The 21,746-nt window shown below is 43.1% G+C and overlaps 1 protein-coding gene across 1 annotated transcript in view; it reads right to left on the bottom strand.

Annotated features, from left to right (window-relative positions):
• Nucleotides 1-21,746, bottom strand: part of LOC126242367 (heat shock 70 kDa protein 12A-like) — a 225,077-nt gene that overhangs the window by 93,142 nt on the left and 110,189 nt on the right. The window contains exon 8 of the mRNA XM_049948085.1: nucleotides 1,690-1,901. Coding sequence (XP_049804042.1) covers nucleotides 1,690-1,901 — 212 coding nt within the window. The remainder of the gene's footprint in view (nucleotides 1-1,689; nucleotides 1,902-21,746) is intronic.

The following is a 21,746-nucleotide window of genomic DNA, read 5'->3' as shown; positions in this document are numbered from 1 at the left end:
CTTCCAAACTTCACAGAAGCTCTCCTGCAGACCTTGCAGAACTGGCACTCCTGGATGAAAGGATACTGCAGACACACAGCTTAGCCACAGCCTGGGGGATGTTTCCAGAATGAATTCTCACTCTGCAATGGAGTGTGTGCTGATATGAAACTTTCTGGCAGATTAAAACTGTGTGCTGGACCGAGACTCAAACTTGGGATCTTTGCCTTTTGCGGGCAAGTGCTCTACCATCTGAGCTACCCAAACACAACTCACCAACTGTCCTCACAGCTCCTCACTGGTACTGGCAGAATTAAAGCTGTGAGGATGGGTTGTAAGTCAAGCTTGGGTAGCTCAGTAGGTAGAGCACTTGCTCACGAAAGGCAAAGGCCCTTAGTTCGAGTCTCAGTCTGGCACACAGTTTTAACCTGCCAGAAAATTTCATATCGGCACACACACTGCTGCAGAGTGATTCATTCTGGAAATTTTTTGTTGAGATCCTCTTTACAGATGGAAGAGCATCCTGCATTATGTTATACCCCATTCTTCCTTTGCAGTGTCTCAGATGCAAAACTGTACATTAATTCTGGTACAAAATATTAACCAGAACGTGAGGAATAACAATTACATAAGGCTATACATAAAAACTGTAAGAAGGCCAATTCTTAGTTTCAGAACGAATGGGAAAAATCCATTAAAAATCATGTTGCAATGCCAAAGCGTACTCGGGTAAGCAGAAAATATGGGTTCAACATAGAGTACACTTATCTGTCACCTGAACCATACCATGCAATGAACAGAAAGCAATGAAAGATTACCCTACTTTTGAACAATAAATAATATTTTCAACAACCAAGATAAAGTTGTTAGTAAAATATTGTCTGTAATGTTACTGAGGAAAGTAGCTCTTCATGCCCCATATAGCATCTATAGAACTAAGAGAAATGTATCACTGTTTAATGGACTAGTTTTAGTCCCCATGCTTTCTGACATCATCATAAAGAGTTAAGTGAATTTAATTTCAAAGCAAGTGATTTTTCTCTGTCTTCAGTTACTATGCTCCTATTGACATGGCATTGTCTGCCTCCACAGCTGAGTGGTCAGTGCATCTGATTCTCCTGTGGAGGACCTGAGTTCTCAGTACTGCCAGAAATTTTTCCTCATAAGAGGACTGGAACAGATTCCACTCAGCCTCATGATGTCAACTGAGGAGGTACTTGAAGAAGTAGTGGCTCCAGTGTCTGCAAAGCCTCCATAACACATCCAAATAACACGAATGGCAGAGGATGACATGGTGGTCAGTCAGTTGTAGTTGGCCTGTTTGTAGCCAGAATAGTGAAGCATAATTTTTTCACTTATTGGGACAGTTAATTTCATTTACATTATTGTTACCTGTTCACTAAGACTGAATGTCATTTCTCTTTATCCTTGGATGTTTTGTTTTATTTTTATGCATAGCATATGCTTTCTGTATTCTGTGTGGTGCAATGGACTTCATAGTATTCTTGTGAGAGCATTCTTAATTTTTGCTTATGGTTAGGCATCTCCTTCTTTTACTTTACTATCAAAGATAACTGTCTAAGAAGTTAATCTGTGTAGAGATAAAGTATAGTTCTATGATCCAAGCACAAGATACACTTTTTATAGAAGGCACTGTGCTCTTTATGTAGCACAACATTTAACTGATTAATATTGAAAATCTGAACATACCTCTTTTCCTTTGTACTTCCTGTAATAATCAATAAAGGAGAAAGGTGGGAATATGTTAAATGGAGTTTCTCTGTAAGGGCTCGCCACACGCTTTCGTGCTTCAAAACTGACCATCAGTTCCACAAAAGCTGCTGGCCTTTTCAGTTTGAACTGTTCCATAAACTCCTCACCAAATACTTCATCCAACAAAGCTTCAAATGCACGATCAATTCCTGGAAGAGAATTTATTTTATGACCTGTACACAGAAACTGACACAACACTTGGAAAGAATATCAGCTATGATAGATATTAGTAAATTTTTTCTGTTAGTTACACCTGTGATCAACAGACACAGAATGAAATTTGATAGAACATGTAAGTAACTAATGCTTACATTTAACTTGCTAACAGTAGAACAGATTTCTTCAAATGCAGTGTTGTGTAGCATGGTTACAGTTCATTGTACATTGTCCATATTTAGAGAGGAAAAATAAGTGAGTATTTTGACAAGTAATTATTTTTGAGGATGTTCACTTCTGATGAAATATTACCTTTGTGTCTGTTTAAGCTAAATTAGTTTCAGAGAATAAAGTTTTTCATCAAATTTCTGCACATAAAGGCAAAGAACCAGTTTTGAAAACTGATCCAGCATGCAGATTTTATCTGTCATACTGATCTACATTTACGATCATTGAATTACGTCCACTGCATCAAAAAGCTACCATTGAGTTGACTAAGCAGCACTATATTAAGATGCTTGACACATAATCCCGAAGAAGCAAACTAATAGTTTAAGTTAGCTACTGCTTGACAATGTCAAGCATATATGATTAGCTACTGAATATAACAGAGGGAAACATTCCACGTGGAAAAAATATATCTAAAAAGAAAGATGATGAGACTTACCAAACAAAAGCGCTGGCAGGTCGATAGACACACAAACAAACACAAATATACACACAAAATTCAAGCTTTCGCAACAAACTGTTGCCTCATCAGGAAAGAGGGAAGGAGAGGGAAAGACGAAAGGATGTGGGTTTTAAGGGAGAGGGTAAGGAGTCATTCCAATCCCGGGAGCGGAAAGACTTACCTTGGGGGGAAAAAAGGACAGGTATACACTCGCACACACACACATATCCATCCACACATACAGACACAAGCAGACATATTTGGTCTTTAAATATGTCTGCTTGTGTCTGTATGTGTGGATGGATATGTGTGTGTGTGCGAGTGTATACCTGTCCTTTTTTCCCCCCAAGGTAAGTCTTTCCGCTCCCGGGATTGGAATGACTCCTTACCCTCTCCCTTAAAACCCACATCCTTTCGTCTTTCCCTCTCCTTCCCTCTTTCCTGATGAGGCAACAGTTTGTTGCGAAAGCTTGAATTTTGTGTGTATATTTGTGTTTGTTTGTGTGTCTATCGACCTGCCAGCGCTTTTGTTTGGTAAGTCTCATCATCTTTCTGATTAGCTACTGAGTTTTACATTTTTTTTTTTTTTTTTTTTTTTTAGATTGCTGGAGAAATTCTGGTGGATCCCACATAGACTCTCTATCTTATTTCACCTTCTGCCACTCTTCCTTCTTGAAGGTAAATTAAGCTTCTGTCAATGAGAACATTTGTATCAATGTCATATTTAACTGGAACAAAATCAAAATGCTCTCTTGTCTGAAGTAGAGAATGTCATTCAAGCAAAACCCTGTTTCATTAGTGATGTTGATCTTCTAGAAATAACAAACATCTTTAACAGGTATTATATAGCTGTACCAGATAAATTGAGAAGACTCAATAAAATGGATGAAGTAAGTAGAAGTCCCCAAAAATTCTGCATATAAATCACACCATTCAGCCCAGTGTTGCAACCCTGTTGTCTGAACACTCATAATCAAATAGTGTGCAATGCAAGTGCCTCCACATTGACCTAGGGAGGTTGCCTTAAACCTGGACAGATGGCACAGCAAGTGCTGTGCCTTATGCACAACAGCCCAATATAAGGCCGGCATGCAGGGCTGTCAGTCTCACTTACACTTACTTGCTTATTGTATGCTCACCTACAAGACTGTCTATTGATGTGTTATATGATTATGAGATGTTGTACTGTTCTATATTTCATTCAGTGTTATTGTGGATCTTTTCATGTGGAAGGAGAATAAAACTTGGTTGATTACTTCTGATACTGTGTCTGTTCAATGTTACAACATACTTGGTGACAAATGCAGTGTTCTACTCCATGTGTTTTGTTTGTTTGATTTGATATACAGCCAACATGTCAGTGGAAGCAGGTCTTCAATCTCTTATTGAACAACAATCAGCTCTCATCAACCAGCATCAGGTTCTCTCCACGGCACTAAACAATTTGGCAGTCTTGTTGATGCGGGAGGTTCCACTGCCATTGACACAACCCCCACCATTTCCTCTGTGAGATGATTCTGTGGAAGATTGGGATGCATATGAAAAATATCTTCAGAAACATTTTCAAGCTTTTGGTGCAAAAGTGCACCATCTAATTCATCAAATGCAGCTCTCTTCATGCTTTCATCCAAACCCAATGCTGTTTTCCTTTGTTACTATTTTATAATGCATTACTATACTCAGTGTCCATCCTCCTTTCTCTTCTTTCCTGTGTTTCTCTTGTTGCCTTACAAACCACATTGCACACTCTACTGAGTCACATTGTATCAACCATCTCAGCTGCACACAACAGATGGCTACAAGACCACACTGATTGTTGGTGCAGCATCTTATGTCCCACATTGCACCTGCCAATATCATTAAATCTATACCTTCACATTGATCACTCTCCCTGTGCTACCCTCAAGTATTTTCGAATGTTATTTCCTGCATCTTTCCGGTGCCACACAAACTTGTATCTCATCCTACCAACACCCACCCACTCCCTCTCTTTCCCCTCTCTATTCCAGTTCACACTTATTAATTTCACCTAATCTAGTAACTTCTGCCATCCTCCTTTTGACACTTATCCACCCACAGGTTTACAACCCACATTACAAATATTTTTGTTTTTCTATTTATCTCATTGTGACTTCACATCAATTTCAGTTGGTTTTCACCTTTCACTATCAGCCTAATCCCTCTGATTTCATCTTGTTTCCTCATATTTCATTAATTTCTTCCTTTTTGTAATTTTTCCCACATGTTTAAGGTATTTTTGTGAATTTATTTGGATGTAATTTTACGTTATTTATGTATTTTTATGGGTTTTTCCACCACCATGGATTCTTGCTTCTTCCATTTGCATCAATATAGAAAAGGTTCCTTATCCCTAGCCAGAATCCAGTACGATGTATTGTTCCTGCATTGTTACTTAGCTCATGGAAATCCCCCAAATTGCCTTAACATCAAATTACCCATTTCCGGCTGCCACCCGTCCTTCCACAATGACCTCCACCTGTTCAGATTCTCCTCACCAACATAGTCCTGCAAAACCATATCAATCAGGCCCAAACCTCCTTGCAATACCTACTCTACATCTGTGATCTTTCCTGCTTTGCAATCCCAAATTTCTGAATCCCATAACACACATTGAAACTCTTGCCCTCCGGGAACTAAAGCAACATGCAGAATGCCACCTCAAAAAGCTCTCCAACCTGGTCACTTCCTAGTCTAATCTTGGACTACTACTGCCAACCACCCCTACAGCCATCTCCAAATCTCCCTCACATCCCCTCATAGCTGACAAACCCTGTCTTGCAGACATACTACATCTACCCCATCCTCCAAAACTCCTTCCCACCACCACATATAATCCAGAACATAAACAGACCCAAAGTACAGTCTTGAACATTTCTTCCAAAAGCCTTACCCTTGCAGAAGTATTAGTCCTTTCCAAAGGCCTCACCTTTTGCCCCCCCCCCCCCCCCCCCCAAATTCAGTCATGCAGGACTTGTTAAAGACTGTCTCTCCTTTTCCTGGCCACTACAGTGGAAACTTTTTTGCCACCGACCCTATCAATCAGGCTCAATGCAAGACCAATGTTGAACCCTGTCTGCCTCAGTTCACCCTCCATCCAACCATGATCCACCCCTGCTGCCCTCAAATCACCCATTGTTAACTTTGCAGAGTTTCTTAACATTGAACCTTCCCTCATCATCACTCCCCAAATCCCTTAACATGCAAACTAACCTTACACTCACAAAAAGATCCACAATTCACCACCTAAAAACTGATCCTGTTCTTATAATCCTACCTGCTGACAAAGGTTCCACCAGGTTTGTTTTGAACCTCAAGGATTACCTGGCAGATAGATTCCAGATTCATCCACCTACAAACCCTGCCACAGTGACCCCATTCCAGAAATCCAGCAGTCAGTAATAAGGTATGGAATTGCGTTCTGGGGTAACTCAAACCATATGCGTCGAATACTAAAACTTGAGAAAACCGTCATTAGAAATATGCACAATGTAGGGCGAAGAAAATCATGTTGCCCACTCCTAAAAAATCTAATTATATTAAGTGTTCCCTCACTATACATATACAAGCTGATTATCTTTGTACACAGTAACCCTGATATATTTGTAGCAAATCATTTTCAGTATGTTTACAACACCATAAATCAAAATAATTTTATGCCGCCCACCCACTGTTAAAACTTTACACTCAAACTCCACATTATATGGGTACGAAAATTTATAAAAAAGTGAAAGGAAGAGAATTGCCCAGCATAAATTTAGAAATACTGAAAAAATACTTATATGAGAAACTAGTTCAGAAATGTTACTATTCAGTAGAATAATTCATAAATGATGATCTGAAAATTTGAGCAGGAGAGAGCAAATACTTAGGACTGCTAATTTTAAAACTTTGTTACTTTTGAAGAAAAATTATTAATTGCTTAATTAAGTAATTATTCAGTACTGTATATTATATTACTGGTATTATAAGGAAAATTGTAAACCAGTTTTTGCGTTTTGGCACGTCTCCTGTACTTTAAGTCAGTGGCTTGAAATTGTATGTTACGAGACAATAAACTTCTATTTCTATTTCTCCAGTCTCTCCTCAAATCCTTAAGCCTAGCACAGAATCTCTCCCCAGCATCCATCTCTCTCTCCTCACCCCTATCATTCCCCACACTCCTACCTTCTACATGCTTCCTAAAGTCCATAAACCCAACCACCCAGGATACTCCATTGTGGCCAGTTACTGTGCCCCCATTGAAAAAATTTCTGGTCTTGTAGACCAACACCTTCAGCCTATCACCCACAACTTACCCTCCTATATAAAAGATACCAACCATTTCCTCCACCTGCTATCCACAGTTTCAGTTCGTTTACCACAAGGTGCCTTGCTCGTCACTATTTATGGCACCTGCTTTTACACTAACATTCCCAATGCTCATGGCCTTACCGCTATTGAACACTTCCTTTCCCAGTGCCTGATGGATTCCAAACCAACCACCTCCTTCCTAGCCACTATGACCAACTGCATCCTCACCCAAAACTACTTCTCCTTTGAAGGCATTACCAAAAACCAAATATGTGTTGGCTATGGACACCAACATGGCACCATCACTTGCCAACCTATTCATGAGCCATCTAGAGGAATCCTTCCTAAACACCCAGAATCCCAAACTCCTCACCTGGTTCGCTTTCTTTGATGACACCTATTCACATTCCCTCGGAACTTCAACACTTTCTCATCCATTTGCTTCACATGGTCCTATTCAACCCATCAAGCCACCTTCCTCAATGTTGACCTGCACCGCAAAGATAAGAAGGCTACATCAGTACCTCTGTCCATATAAAACCTACCAAACACCAGAAATACCTCCACTTCAACATCTGCCACCTGTCCCATAACAAGAAGTCCCTTCCATACAGCCTAGCCACCAATGACCATCACATCTCTAGTGAGAAGAGGTCCCTCTCGAAATATACTGAGGGTCTCACTGAGGCCTTCACAGATCGTAATTACCATCTCAACCTTGTACAAAAGCAGATCTCCCATCCCTTATCTTTCCAGTCACCCAACATCTCCCAAAGCCCCACTGACTGGCTACAGAGGAACATTCCCCTCAAGGACTGGAGCTACTGAGTTACATTCTCCACCAGAGAATGCCCTGAAATGAGAAATGGTTTACCCGCTATCCTTCCCATTCCTCCCACAGTGGTATTCCACCACCCACCAAACCTACACAATATCCTCTTCCATCTCTATACAACCCCTGCTCCCCTTGCCTCATGCCTCATATTTCTGTAATAGACCTAGATGCAAGATCTGCCCCATACAACGTCACATCACCAACTACTCCAATCCTGTCACAAACATCACCTATCCTATCAAAGTCAGGGCTACCTCTGAAACCAGTCATGTAATTTACAAGCTAAGCTGCAACCACTATGCTGCATTCTATGTGGTCATGACAACCAACAAGTTGTCTGCCCACATGAATGGCGGCCGACAAATTGTGGCCAAGAAACAACAGGACCACCCTGCTTCTGAGCACACTGCCTAACATGACATCCTTCATTTTAATGACTGCTTCATGGCCTGTGACATCTGGATCCTTCCTACCAACACCAGCTTTTCTAAATTGCGCAGGTGGAAACTCACCCTGCAATATATTGTATGTTCCTGTAACCCTACTGGCCTCTACCTTCATTAGTCATTGTTCTTACCCTTCACCCACTTCCCTGTCCCCATTTCAGCACTACACAGCCTTCTATTCCACAAATGCACCCAATCGTTTTACTTCTCTCCTTTTCCGCTAGGGATGAGATGGAGAGTGGGGCAGCTAGGTGCAGTTGGAAGGCAGAGAGCGGGGGTGAAAGGTGAGGTTAGCAGAAAAGAAAAAAAGATTGGGTGCATTGGTGGAATAGAAGGCTACTCCAGCAGCACTTTACTCGCCCCACTCCTATACAGCTATCCCTCCCTCTCCTTGCCCCAGCCTCCTCCTTACCCCCACCCAATTGCCTCTCCCATAATGCCCTGCTGCTTGCAGTCTGGCTCCAGCTGCCAGAGACTGTGGTCATACGTGTGTGAATTGCATTTGCGTGAGTGTGTGTGTGTGTGTGTGTGTGTGTGTGTGTGTGTGTGTGATATATTTTTGACAAAGGCCTCGTTGGCCAAAAGCTAACTTTATGACAGTTTTTCTGTTTTGCCTTTCCACTACTCAACATCTCTGCTATATGGTGAGTAGCAACTACCCTTTTCAGTATATTGTTCTCTTCATGCTTTTTCATGCAGATGGTCCATAACTATAATCACAGTTCCAGACAAAATCCTGTATTTTCTGCTTATTCTTTTTAATGTGCCTAAATAGTCTGCATTCCAATACCATAATCAGCACTTAGTTTTGCAGTAGTTTCCTCATTCTCAAATCTTTCAGTTAATTCTAATTTTTTTAAATTTCAACACGTTTCTTTTGTTTCTCCATCATCTCTTTAATGAATTTCTTTTAACTTGCTTCATTGATACTGTTATGTGAGTTGAACATTTACTAACAATTTTCAAATCAATGTTAGTTTGGTACTTACTACAGGGTGATTCTAAAGTCAATATACATTTCAGTGGTATAGTAAGTCACTATACATTTCAGTGAAATAGTAAGTCACTGTACATTTCAGTGTTATAGTAATGGAATATTTGTTTCTTGCAGGTTCTACGACAGAATGCTAACCAAATAAAAACGAATCGCTGTTGTTTATGCTCCGTGGAATCATGGAATGACATATGAACAGGTGCGGACAGATGAAAGTTATTATAGAATACAATTGTAGTGTATTGTGTGTTAACCGTGGGCCTAGAAACAACGGAGAGGTTCCGTCCCCGCCGCAGCCGCAGTGGTCCACAACACCACGACGACTACCGCAGTCCACTTCACCCCTACGCTGCCCCACACCAAACCACTCTTTCAGGGTTATTGTGTGGTTCAGCCCCTGGTGGATCCTCGCAGGAAACATCTCACACCAGACAAGTGTAACCCCTATGTTTGCGTGGTAGAGTAATGGTGGTTTACGTGTACGTGGAGAACTTTTGTACGCAGCAGTCACTGACATAGTGTAACTGAGGTGGAATAAGGAGAACCAGCCCACATTCACTAAGGCAGATGGAAAAATGCCTAAAAACCATTCACAGACTGGCTGGCTCACCAGACCTCGACACAAGTCCGCCGGGCAGATTTGTGCCGGGAACCAGACGCTCCTTCCCAATCCAGAAAGCCATGTGTTAGACCACACGGCTAACTGAGTGGGCCTAGAATACAATAGTGTGCAAATTAACTAGGGAAAGTTCATATTTTACAAGTAATTGAAGTTGGTTAGCTCTAACCATTTTTATGTGCCCAATTGTTGGACTCTTGCTGGATTGTTGTTGCCTTGACTGTGAACAACAATTATAGGTCTCCTCCAGCTCAGCTGAGTGCTCGTATGTGTAGCAATGGTGAGTATTATTTCTGTATTCTTGGCAGGAAAACTTTGTATTTGTATTAAAATGGACATTCCACCTAAGAACTAGTCAAAAATAGTTGTTCTTCATGAACACACATCTATGACTATAAGAGACATTGCCTCTGTTGTTGATGTGGAAAAATCGAGGGTTTCAAGACTTATTGGGGCATATACTGATATTATTCCATTGTCTCCAAAGAGAAAAGGCAGATATGGATAAGAATGAAAAGCCACCCCTAGAACTGGCAAAAATAGAATTAATCCTCACAAGACTCCTAGAGACATTCAGACAGATTTATTGGTTACTGATGTTGAAACTGACTCATCAACGGTATGTTGTAATCTTCTTGAATGTGGGCAGAAGGCACAGAAGCTAATAAAGAAACAGTTTAACAGCTGCCATGAAGAAAAATTGGTTGACATGGCCAAAATATATGTCTTCGAACTCTAATGACTGGAAATGTGTAATTTGCAGTGATGAGTCATGTTCTGTTGCTCAAGGATATAGACAAGAACTATCAAGTGAAGCACCCATGGTGCAGTGAGAGCTGAACATCTTGAACAGACTGTAAAATACGCTCCCAAAAAAAATGTTTTGGGATTTCTTCACTGCAAGTGCCCCTGAAGCACTAATTCCAGTCGATGGTATGATGAGTTCCAGCAAATACACTCCTGGAAATTGAAATAAGAACACCGTGAATTCATTGTCCCAGGAAGGGGAAACTTTATTGACACATTCCTGGGGTCAGATACATCACATGATCACACTGACAGAACCACAGGCACATAGACACAGGCAACAGAGTATGCACAATGTCGGCACTAGTACAGTGTATATCCACCTTTCGCAGCAATGCAGGCTGCTATTCTCCCATGGAGACGATCGTAGAGATGCTGGATGTAGTCCTGTGGAACGGCTTGCCATGCCATTTCCACCTGGCGCCTCAGTAGGACCAGCGTTCGTGCTGGACGTGCAGACCGCGTGAGACGACGCTTCATCCAGTCCCAAACATGCTCAATGGGGGACAGATCCGGAGATCTTGCTGGCCAGGGTAGTTGACTTACACCTTCTAGAGCACGTTGGGTGGCACGGGATACATGCGGACGTGCATTGTCCTATTGGAACAGCAAGTTCCCTTGCCGGTCTAGGAATGGTAGAACGATGGGTTCGATGACGGTTTGGATGTACCGTGCACTATTCAGTGTCCCCTCGACGATCACCAGTGGTGTACGGCCAGTGTAGGAGATCGCTCCCCACACCATGATGCCGGGTGTTGGCCCTGTGTGCCTCGGTCGTATGCAGTCCTGATTGTGGCGCTCACCTGCACGGCGCCAAACACGCATACGACCATCATTGGCACCAAGGCAAAAGCGACTCTCATCGCTGAAGACGACACGTCTCCATTCGTCCCTCCATTCACGCCTGTCGCGACACCACTGGAGGCGGGCTGCACGATGTTGGGGCGTGAGCGGAAGACGGCCTAACGGTGTGCGGGACCGTAGCCCAGCTTCATGGAGACAGTTGCGAATGGTCCTCGCCGATACCCCAGGAGCAACAGTGTCCCTAATTTGCTGGGAAGTGGCGGTGCGGTCCCCTACGGCACTGCGTAGGATCCTACGGTCTTGGCGTGCATCCATGCGTCGCTGCGGTCCGGTCCCAGGTCGACGGGCACGTGCACCTTCCGCCGACCACTGGCGACAACATCGATGTACTGTGGAGACCTCACGCCCCACGTGTTGAGCAATTCGGCGGTACGTCCACCCGGCCTCCCGCATGCCCACTATACGCCCCCGCTCAAAGTCCATCAACTGCACATACGGTTCACGTCCACGCTGTCGCGGCATGCTACCAGTGTTAAAGACTGCGATGGAGCTCCGTATGCCACGGCAAACTGGCTGACACTGACGGCGGCGGTGCACAAATGCTGCGCAGCTAGCGCCATTCGACGGCCAACACCGCGGTTCCTGGTGTGTCCGCTGTGCCGTGCGTGTGATCATTGCTTGTACAGCCCTCTCGCAGTGTCCGGAGCAAGTATGGTGGGTCTGACACACCGGTGTCAATGTGTTCTTTTTTCCATTTCCAGGAGTGTACATGTAAATCCTTAAGTACATGAGTGTGCCATTCCTACGCACTTTTGCAGGTGGTGGAGGAATATTTCAATATGATGTGGCCTCATGTCACTCTTCTAAAGCAGTCAAGACATTAACAGAAGAAAACAACATTAGTGTGCTTCAGTTGCCCGGTAATTCACCATACTTAAATTCCATCAAGAATTTGTGGAGTATTGCGAAAAGGCATCTTGATAAAATGGACTGTTCAACAAAAGAAGTCAAATCTATGTCACAACATATTTAGGAGCTCATTAAAACAAAAGGAGGTCACATTAGTTATTAATAATCAGTAATCTACTAACTGTAGCATACATATAGTAATAAATGCACACAGTTGAAGTTTAATCATCTTGTCTAATTTATTTGTGCACAACTGTATTTAGAAACCAACACATCTTATCCATTAGGCTGTCTACATTACTTTGAGCAATTTTTTAGTATTTTCAACCAACTGTAATTTTTCGTTAATTTCTCAATCAGGTAATATTTCTAGTATTGAACAAGAACTCCACACACTTGATATAATATATGATAAGCAAAAATAGCCGTACTATATCCACCCTGGTTAATGGAACAAATAGTATTTCCTTAAAATGTCCTCCGTTTTCAGATCTACGGTGGTCCTACTCCCGTACATACTCTTTCCATTAGTCAACATTTGCATCCATGTGCAGCTATTTATCTACATATCCAGTCAAACAACCCTTCAACATGAATTCATGTTACTTATGTTTTGATATTTTAGTCTTATTTTATTTGATTTCTTCTTTACTTCATATTTCTATTTTTCTTCTTATTCTACTTTCACCAAACTGGAGGCTTATGCCTACAATTTGATGTCAGAGCTCCTGACCTGATTTAAAGTGAGTTGTCAGTAAAAATTATCAATACTTACAAAATGAAGTTGATTTTAATTGCACAATGTCACAGCAGATTACTACTTTACATGGCAGTTAGCTGATGTGAGGGGTCTACTGCACCATATTCTTAAGCATCCTTATAGACAGAGAGCTCATCAGGAACATCATATGTTCCAACATTCAAAAATGTTTTCCTCAGCTACATTTGTCTGTAGGACAGTTTCAACTACTTGTTGTGTCAGTGTAACAAACTCCAAGTACTTTGGGTGTTATTACTGTTATGTATTATTGAATTAAGTTATGGGCAAAATTAAATATATAAGACAAAAATCTTCTAATGTACTATCTGTCTCTCTTTGCACACAATGCATTGGCTCCTCCTGTGCTTCGTTCACTGCACTTATGTATTATTGTGAGGGAATATACAATAGTTGTAGGTAAACAACTAGAATTCACTCAGATACAGATTTATTCACACTTAGCTTCTACAATGAAAACTGGTTTCACTCGGTTGAGTGAGACCGTGGTTACAGAGTCTTTTATGAGGAGATCCATGTTATTCTCAGAGCGTTTGATGACCTTGTAAGGACCTGTGTAGGGCGACTGAAGCAGTGCTTTGACTGAGTCGTCTCTGAGAAACACGTACTCACAAGAGTCTAGTGTGCGTGGTACGTACACACGCGGAGGTGTATGAGCAGCCGGAGGTGGCGACTGAATTTTGCTGCAGTGCAAGCGCACCCGCTCGAGAAGTAAAGGGAGTTCAGGAGGCCGTGGAAGTGGGGTCGGAGTGACTAATTCTCCAGGCAAAACCAGAGGTTGGCCATACACAAACTCGGCTACGGAACCTTTGAGGTCTTCCTTGAAAGTGGCACGAAGGCCAAGAAGCACGAAGGGCAGTGCCTCTGTCCATAGTGAGTCATGGCAATGCAGGGCAGACTTTAAAGTGCGATGCCATTGCTCGACAAGCCCATTGCTTTGGGGGTGGTATGCAGAAGTATGAATTTTGACAATACCACACATTTTACATAAGTCAGAGAAAACTGAAGACTCGAATTGTAGCCCCTGGTCAGTGGTGAGGTAAACAGGTGAGCCAAATCGAGAGATCCACGAATCTAAGAATGCTCGACTTACTGTCTCAGAGGTAATGTTTGGAATAGGCACAGCCTCGGCCCACTGAGTCATCCTGTCAATAGCTGTAAACAAGTAACGGAAACCCTCGGAGGGGGGCAAAGGGCCTACGAGGTCGACATGAACATGGTGAAACCGGCCTGGCGGTTGGGCAAAACAGCCAAGGGGTGGAGAAGTATGCCTGGAAACTTTGTTCTGTTGACACACCACGCATGCCCTTGCCCAAGACTGACAGTCACGGTGCATGTCTCTCCAGACAAACCGTTCAGCTAGCAGACGGGTGGAAGCTTTGACACCGGGGTGTGCTAATGTGTGTAGTTTGTCAAAGACCTGGCGTTGAAGGGGCTTAGGAATGAATGGCCGCAACGTACCAGTCGATTCATCACACCACACTAAGTCAGATATGCCAGGGAAAGTAGAGCGTACCGGTTGGAGAGAGGAGCTGTGGTCTGAAATTAACTGCATTGTATTGGGGTCTGTTGATTGCAGCCGAGGTAGGTCCGTTAAGTCAATTAGGGTTGTGACAGCACCAACACGTGAGAGAAAATCAGCGACCACATTGTCTGCTCCTCAGATGTAGCGAATGTCATTTGTAAATTGCAAGATGTAATCGATGTGACGAAAGCGTCGTGGGGGCGGATCAGCCGCAGGATTTTTTATGGCAGGAACCAACGGCTTGTGATCAGTGAGCACACAGAAATCTCGTCGCTCAGCATCAGTTCTGAAGTGTCTTATGGCCTCATAAACTGCAAGTAATTCTCTGTCGAATGCTGAGTATTTCTTCTGCGCATTGTTTAGCTTTTTTGAGAAAAACTGCAGGGGGGTCGTAACATCGTTGTATGTCTGACTTAGTACTGCACCGATAGCATTGTCACTAGCGTCAGTAGTGATAAACATTGTGGCGTCCGCCTGTGGGTGAGCAATAGGGACAGCGGAGGCCAACAGCTGTTTGAGTTCATTAAATGCCTTGTCCATGTCTGGTGTCCATGGTACCTGGCGGGTGCCAGAAGTTTGTGGGCCAGCGAGAGCATCTGTGAGAGGAGCCTGCACCACAGAAGCAGCTGGCAAATGTTTCCAGTAATAATTAACTGCTCTGATGAACCTGCGTAATTCCCTATAGGTCTGAGGGCGTAGCATCTCGAGAACAGGCTTGATCTTGTCCTGTGGTGGTGTCAGACTGTCCGATGACACAACATAACTTAGGAATGTGATGGATGACTGGTGCAATTGAGTCTTTTTATTGTTCAGTTCAATACCAGCGGCTGCTAAAATATCTGTCACGACTTGAACACGCTTCTCACTCTGTTCCAAAGTAGAAGCAAAAACCAATATGTCGTCCATGTATATGAAACAAAAGTCTAGATGGGATAAAGTTTGATTGATGAAACGCTGCCACGTTTGGGGGGCTTTTTTCAACCCAAACGGCATAAATTTGTATTGGAACAGCCCGAAGGGAGTAGTTATGACAGTCTTTTCAATATCCTCCGGAGCCATAGGAATCTGATGAAATGCGTGCTTACAGTCCAAAACAGAGAAGTACTTTGCACCTGCAAGCGCATGATTGAAGTCTGCAATGTGTGGGACCGGATATTTATCAATGATGGTGCGGGCATTTAAACGCCTATAGTCTCCGACCATACGCCAAGTACCGTCTTTCTTTTGGTCAAACAGGATAGGACTAGCCCAGCAACTGGAAGAAGGTTCAATTATTCCCTTTTGTAACAGATCGTCCAATTGTTCTTTTGCTATTTTCATAAATTCCGGCTTGAGGCGGCGTGGGCGTTGCGATATGGGTGGCCCATCGGTTAGATGTAACCGATGAACTGTGCCATTAGTGACTACTGCAATACGTGGCGCGGCACGACAGTCAGATGTCCGTGAAGTGGAGCAGGCAGTGGCGGACGGGCCAAGCTGTGGCGCTGAGGGCACGGAAGTACAGGTGTGCCACCTGCTCGTAGGCTGCGTAAAGGCCGCACACGTGTTAACATGGGCGAGGTTGGTACACTGGTTCTTGGTAGTGGGCTGTGCCACTACGAGCACACGAGTGGGCGTGGCCGAACAGCAGATGGCCATAGTTCATTGCCATGAGCTTGGCAAGTTAATTGTCCATTCGGAACGCAAGGAGCATGAGCACTCGGGTATACCCTATCATTACAAAAGGGGGTGCTGACACAGTTTGCAGAGTTCACAACATTGTCGTTAAAGTGTGCGGGCACGGGAACACCAGATTGGCATGGACTGGCCTCGTCTGTAGCCGATGAGTCGTCTGCTTGTAGTGCCGCGAGGCGTTGTTGTGTGGAGGCCAACTCGTGGTGTATGTCGCGGAGATGCAGCAGCATTTCCGTACGTTCCATCCGCAACTTCGAAGACTTGGTGCACTCCACTAGCCACTTGTTTGTCCAAGATTGCAGCTCCAAGGATAGGTTTACACACTTCTTAGCACAGCACACATGTTTGGTGTTAGCCGAACTGTCACCCAGCGAAGCGAAAGGAATATGCACAAAATCTAGTGACAACTGATAGTGCTTGAGGAAATCAATTCCGAGAATAGGTTCTTCAATTGTTGACACTAGAAACGTCCACTCCAGCTTGCACTCGGGCGAAAGTTTCACTGTATACAAAGTGTAACCCGAACACTGCACAAAATACTGTTTTGTGTGGTTGCACTTTATTGGTTGCTAGGCGAACCGGCAGCAAAGAGACGTCTGTGCCAGTGTCTACCAGAAAACATACACCTGATCGTAAATCGCGAACATAGACTCGACCACACTTACTGTTATTGTCCGAAACGGAGTGCAACGTAGGATGGTGCCCGTTGTTTACATCGCAGGAGGTGGCACCATAGCCTACCTGTGGTTGGAGTTTGGGTAAGAACACGGTGACTGGCATTTGCGAGCTTGCTCCCCGAATCTCAGTAAGGTTGGGCGGGTCTGTGCTCCTGTGGGTAGTTGCTAGGTGACAGAGTATGTGCCCCAGAGTCTTCCACAGAGGCCGATGCACTGTCGTTGCGGGGAGTTGAAGGTGCAGGCGGGGCGGCTAGTTTAACAAACTTGTTATTAGCAGCACCAGACAAGGGCGTGGCGTCAGAAAGCATCTTAGTGCGGTCATGTCCAGAATGCAGTGCACAGAGCTCACGTTGCCTGTCGGAGTATGCTCTGTTGGCGGCGCGTAAATGTTCATTTACTGGCCTATCTTCATACGCAGAGATTGCAGTCTGGACAGGCAAAGGCGGCTTTTCAGTCCAGATTTCTGCGAGCGTGTCATCAGGCATAACTTGCTCATCGACGAGAAGACGGATGCACCGCCACAGCTGGGACAGAGACCTGTCGCCGAGACGCTCTTCATAGATGAGCTGTTGCACATTTTCTCTCCTGGTTTTAGAGACGTGCTCCAGTATCGTCTGTTTCGCCACAGCATACTTCCCTGCTAGGGGGGGTGCTTTGACCAGATTGTAAATTAAATCGACGCGGTCGTGAAGATGGTTCATGAGGCAGACATTGAATGTTTGCTCAACCAGGTTAAACCAGAACTCCAGGTGAGCAGGTTAGAAGTCTGGTAATTTCGGCAGATTCGGCACTGCAGTCACTGCGGAGGTGCGCCTATTGCTTTGGACGGAAGTAGAGCATGCAGAAGATTGCTAGTCCGAATTATTGGTGTCCCGTAATGCGGGAATCGCGAAATTCACTTGACGCCGGAGGGGCGGCTGAGAAGCGACGGACGCTCGAACAGTGTGAGGATCGTAGTCAAAATGTGAATTCTCATTGACGTGGTAGCTCGGAGAGAAGCCACAAGTGCTTAAGTACGCCGGTGAATGTCCGTTATGCACACAGTATTCACTCGACCGTGAGTGGTGGGGCTGGTTGTAGATGTCGGAGTAATTACTGTCCAGCACAGAATTGTTGATTTGATTAGGAGCAACACAAGGATCCCACACACATCCACTAGGATGCACACTCGGTGTGATATTTGCTGTTTGGCGAGCATTGAACCCCTGTTGACTAACCGGTGCGGAAGGATACACACATGGCGGGAACTGATTCGAGTTTGAATTTACTACTGGAGTTTCCAAAGTAGCAAAACCTCGCTCGACGCCACGAACTGTATTGAATTGTGTGTTCGACACAGGAGTAGGAATGTTCTGACCAACACTCTGTGGAGAACACGTGGGAAGGTCCAGGCTAACAAAGCCAGAGTCCACGACCGTTGGCAGTTGGAAGAAACTGGTGGCACTCGATGAATTCCACTGCATGTTCTGGCTGAAGGATTCCGAAGATTCTTGTGGCATGTCCACTACAACGGCAGGAGTGCTGGAGAGATGTTGCTGGAATCCTGGCGGCGGTGAATACTGAAAGGCCATTGTCTGGAGCTGAACAAAGGCCCTCGCGATCGCGGAGAAACCCGACGCGGTAGGCACGTAAATAACCTTCGGGCAGTAACTCGGACACGTATTACACAAAAACGGGGTCACCAGTGAGGGAATATACAATAGTTGTAGGTAAACAACTAGAATTCACTCAGATACAGATTTATTCACACTTAGCTTCTACACAGATACAAGTCCGGAGGCTAACTCCCGTTAGCATCCAACATCCTGCCCCAAAGCCCTCTCCTCAAAGATAGCACACTTACGCATAGAACAAATATCGATATTTATGGCGCTCTACACCACAATTGTTTCATGAAATTCATATATTTTCTAAAAAAGAAATTTCATTAGTTACTACCATTTCCAACAAACTTAATTTGTCAGGATTCTATGTGGCTGAGAATCCTGTGAACCATGAAGTTAAGAAGATTTGCCATGATTATAACATAAAAAGAAATGCTGATGTCAAATATTACATACAGAATTTCATGACGGAATAAAAATGTGTAAAATACAGTGGTATGGAAATCTTTACCTTATAGCCAAACAAAATTATAGGTCTGCAAATTAACAAGATATTGTTTAAAAATGAAATAAATTTTTACGAGAATGAAAAGTGCTCCTACCATAGCACAAAAATGGTAAATATGTTCTGGGCAGAGTTTGGGAGCTAAAAGAAGGAAACTACCTTTTCAACTTATCTGGCAGTTACAAACAATTTATATCAAAACATCTTGACATATTTGTGCTGTTTTACTTGTTAGTGTTAGTACCTATGTTATGTAATATAATGTATTGTGTCAAATAAAGCAACATGATACATCATGTTGACATCATGTCCTATGACATGATATATGCCATCATGTCATGCAGCATGGCATTTGTCACATCATGCAATGTGAGACAACATGTCATTAAAGCTTAGGATGCATGCATCCCCACTCTGGGATACTTCCCAGTACAGATGCAACTCCACTCTCAGGTACATCCAACTGTTGATGCATCCCACTCTCTAGAAGCACATAAATTTGTGTGTATCTGTTCTTACAGTCTTCACCATACACGTAAAAGGACATAGGCTTTGGTTAGAAATGTTCTTTTCAAGGGAAAAAAATCAACACCCTCCCCCCCCCCCCCCCTCTCACGCCAACACCCAGAAATAAAAAAATTATTTTAGCATCCTCCCAGGACCAAATCCACTTCCAAAAATTTCACCCCCTCAGAAAAACATTCTTAGTTATTACATGTATGCTTGTATGCCCCTCAGCCATAAGATATTATATATTGTTTACTACGGCTGGTGAATCTCCTGGATTTTGGACACCGGATCAGGGACTTAAGCCTATAAACTGCAAGATGCAGGTGTGCCAACAACTTGCAGCTAAGAGAGCTCACTTCACTGGGAAAGTAAGGTTAACTTATAAAAAAAATGCAAATATGTCAAGATGTTTTGATTTAAATGTCTTTGAAGCTGCCAGATAAGTCAAAAAGCTAGTACCCTTCTTCTACATCCCTAACACTGCTCAGGACATACTTGTCTTTTTTGTGTTATGATAGGAGCATTTTTCATTATGGTTCCCAACTTTCATTCTAGCATAATTTTGACATTAGACAGCCACACCTTGGCAACCAGTGAAGATTTTTGTTGACTTTGGCAATGATTGATCCTGTAAAGGTTTTTTTATTGTCTTTCAAACAATGTTGCTTATATCATGACAATGGAAAAAGCTTTCACAAACACAACAGGGCAACTATTAATTAGATGTATTTGAATCGGTTTGCACAAGTTTAAAACACAGAAGTGGCATGCTTCAAAAACCTTCCAGAAAAATATGTTTCTTGTGTGTAAAATCCAAATAAAGCAAGTTTCTTTCAAATGGTTAAAACTTACCTTAGACCAAGGTCCAATACACTGGTAGAGCAAATTTGAATCATCAGTCTTGATACAATCTGTAGCTATTTAACAGCACATACAAATGGTCCCATTAGGTGAGCATTAATGTCAGCCAAATTAAAATCTTTTGCAAAAGAAATTAATCAGGTTCCACAATTTACCTGAGTGCTAGCTGTGGTTCATCATTCAAACCTTGCTTAATATAGCGTAACATAGCTACAGTAAGACAGATGTTCAAATGGCTATACAAAAGGCCACTGGTGCCGACCACTGTGGCCAAGCGATTCTAGGCACTTCGGTCCGGAACCACGCGACTGCTATGGTCGCAGGTTCGAATCCTGCTTCAGGCATGGATGTGTGTGATGTCCTTAGGTTAGTTAGGTTCAAGTAGTTTTAAGTCTAGGGGACTGATGACCTCAGATGTTAAGTTGCATAGTGCTTAGAGCCATTTTGCCACTGGCCTGGGGTAAGGCAAAAACTTTATACCCCATGTTACTAGCTCAAGTAGGAACCAAGCACCAAGACCCCCCCCCTCCCTCTCAAAACCATGATTCTGCATACTTATTTGTTACAGTGCTTCTGTGCTGTAATGCTTAACTTGGTAAGATTTTGTTGTTTGGATTTTTTTTTAAGAGAGAAAGATGGTTCTCCTTTCTTTGTTTGCTACAGCTTCATGTTTTGATTAGTTAGACAGCAGATGATATCCATGTAGTTAAGTTATTGTTACTAATTTTTCCCTTTCTTTGTTGCTCTAGTTTTGTACTTTTTTTTCAACCTGTTTTTCCTCCTTTTCCTCTTTCTTCTCCTTCTTCTTCTTCTTCTAAATCAGCCACAACATCTGTAGTGGCCCTTAAAATCTTTCAATAAGGTTATTTCATGTTTCATTTCATTTTCTATGTAATTCAAAAATGAATATTTTGGCTCATTCCACAACTTTGCATCATACATCCACAATGTACTTTTTTAATTTTTTAACTCCTCATTGGCTTGTAAGTCCTTTATTGTATGTAATGATCATTCATTTCCCAACAGTAAAACAAGAAGAAAAAGCTGCAAATCAACTCATGGCACTTAACGTGTAACCAACAAAGTGTTCCATCTCATCTTAAGCCAAGGAAGAGCTCTATTCTTTGGAGAGTACCACTAGCTGGCCAAGTTGAGACCCACCATCTGTCTCTATGGTAGGACACTCTGCAAAATACAAACTTGCATCCCAAAGAGGAAATCACACAAGGGCAACAACTAGAGTATAGTACATGGAGAGCACTGAACAGATTAAGAAGGAGTTGCAAAATGCAAAGTACACAGGGTTCAG

Source organism: Schistocerca nitens, chromosome 1 (genome assembly GCF_023898315.1).
Source record: "Schistocerca nitens isolate TAMUIC-IGC-003100 chromosome 1, iqSchNite1.1, whole genome shotgun sequence".
In the NCBI taxonomy this organism is placed as follows: domain Eukaryota; kingdom Metazoa; phylum Arthropoda; class Insecta; order Orthoptera; family Acrididae; genus Schistocerca; species Schistocerca nitens.
Note: the sequence above shows the minus strand (reverse complement) of the source record. Positions and strands in the feature narration are given on the sequence as shown.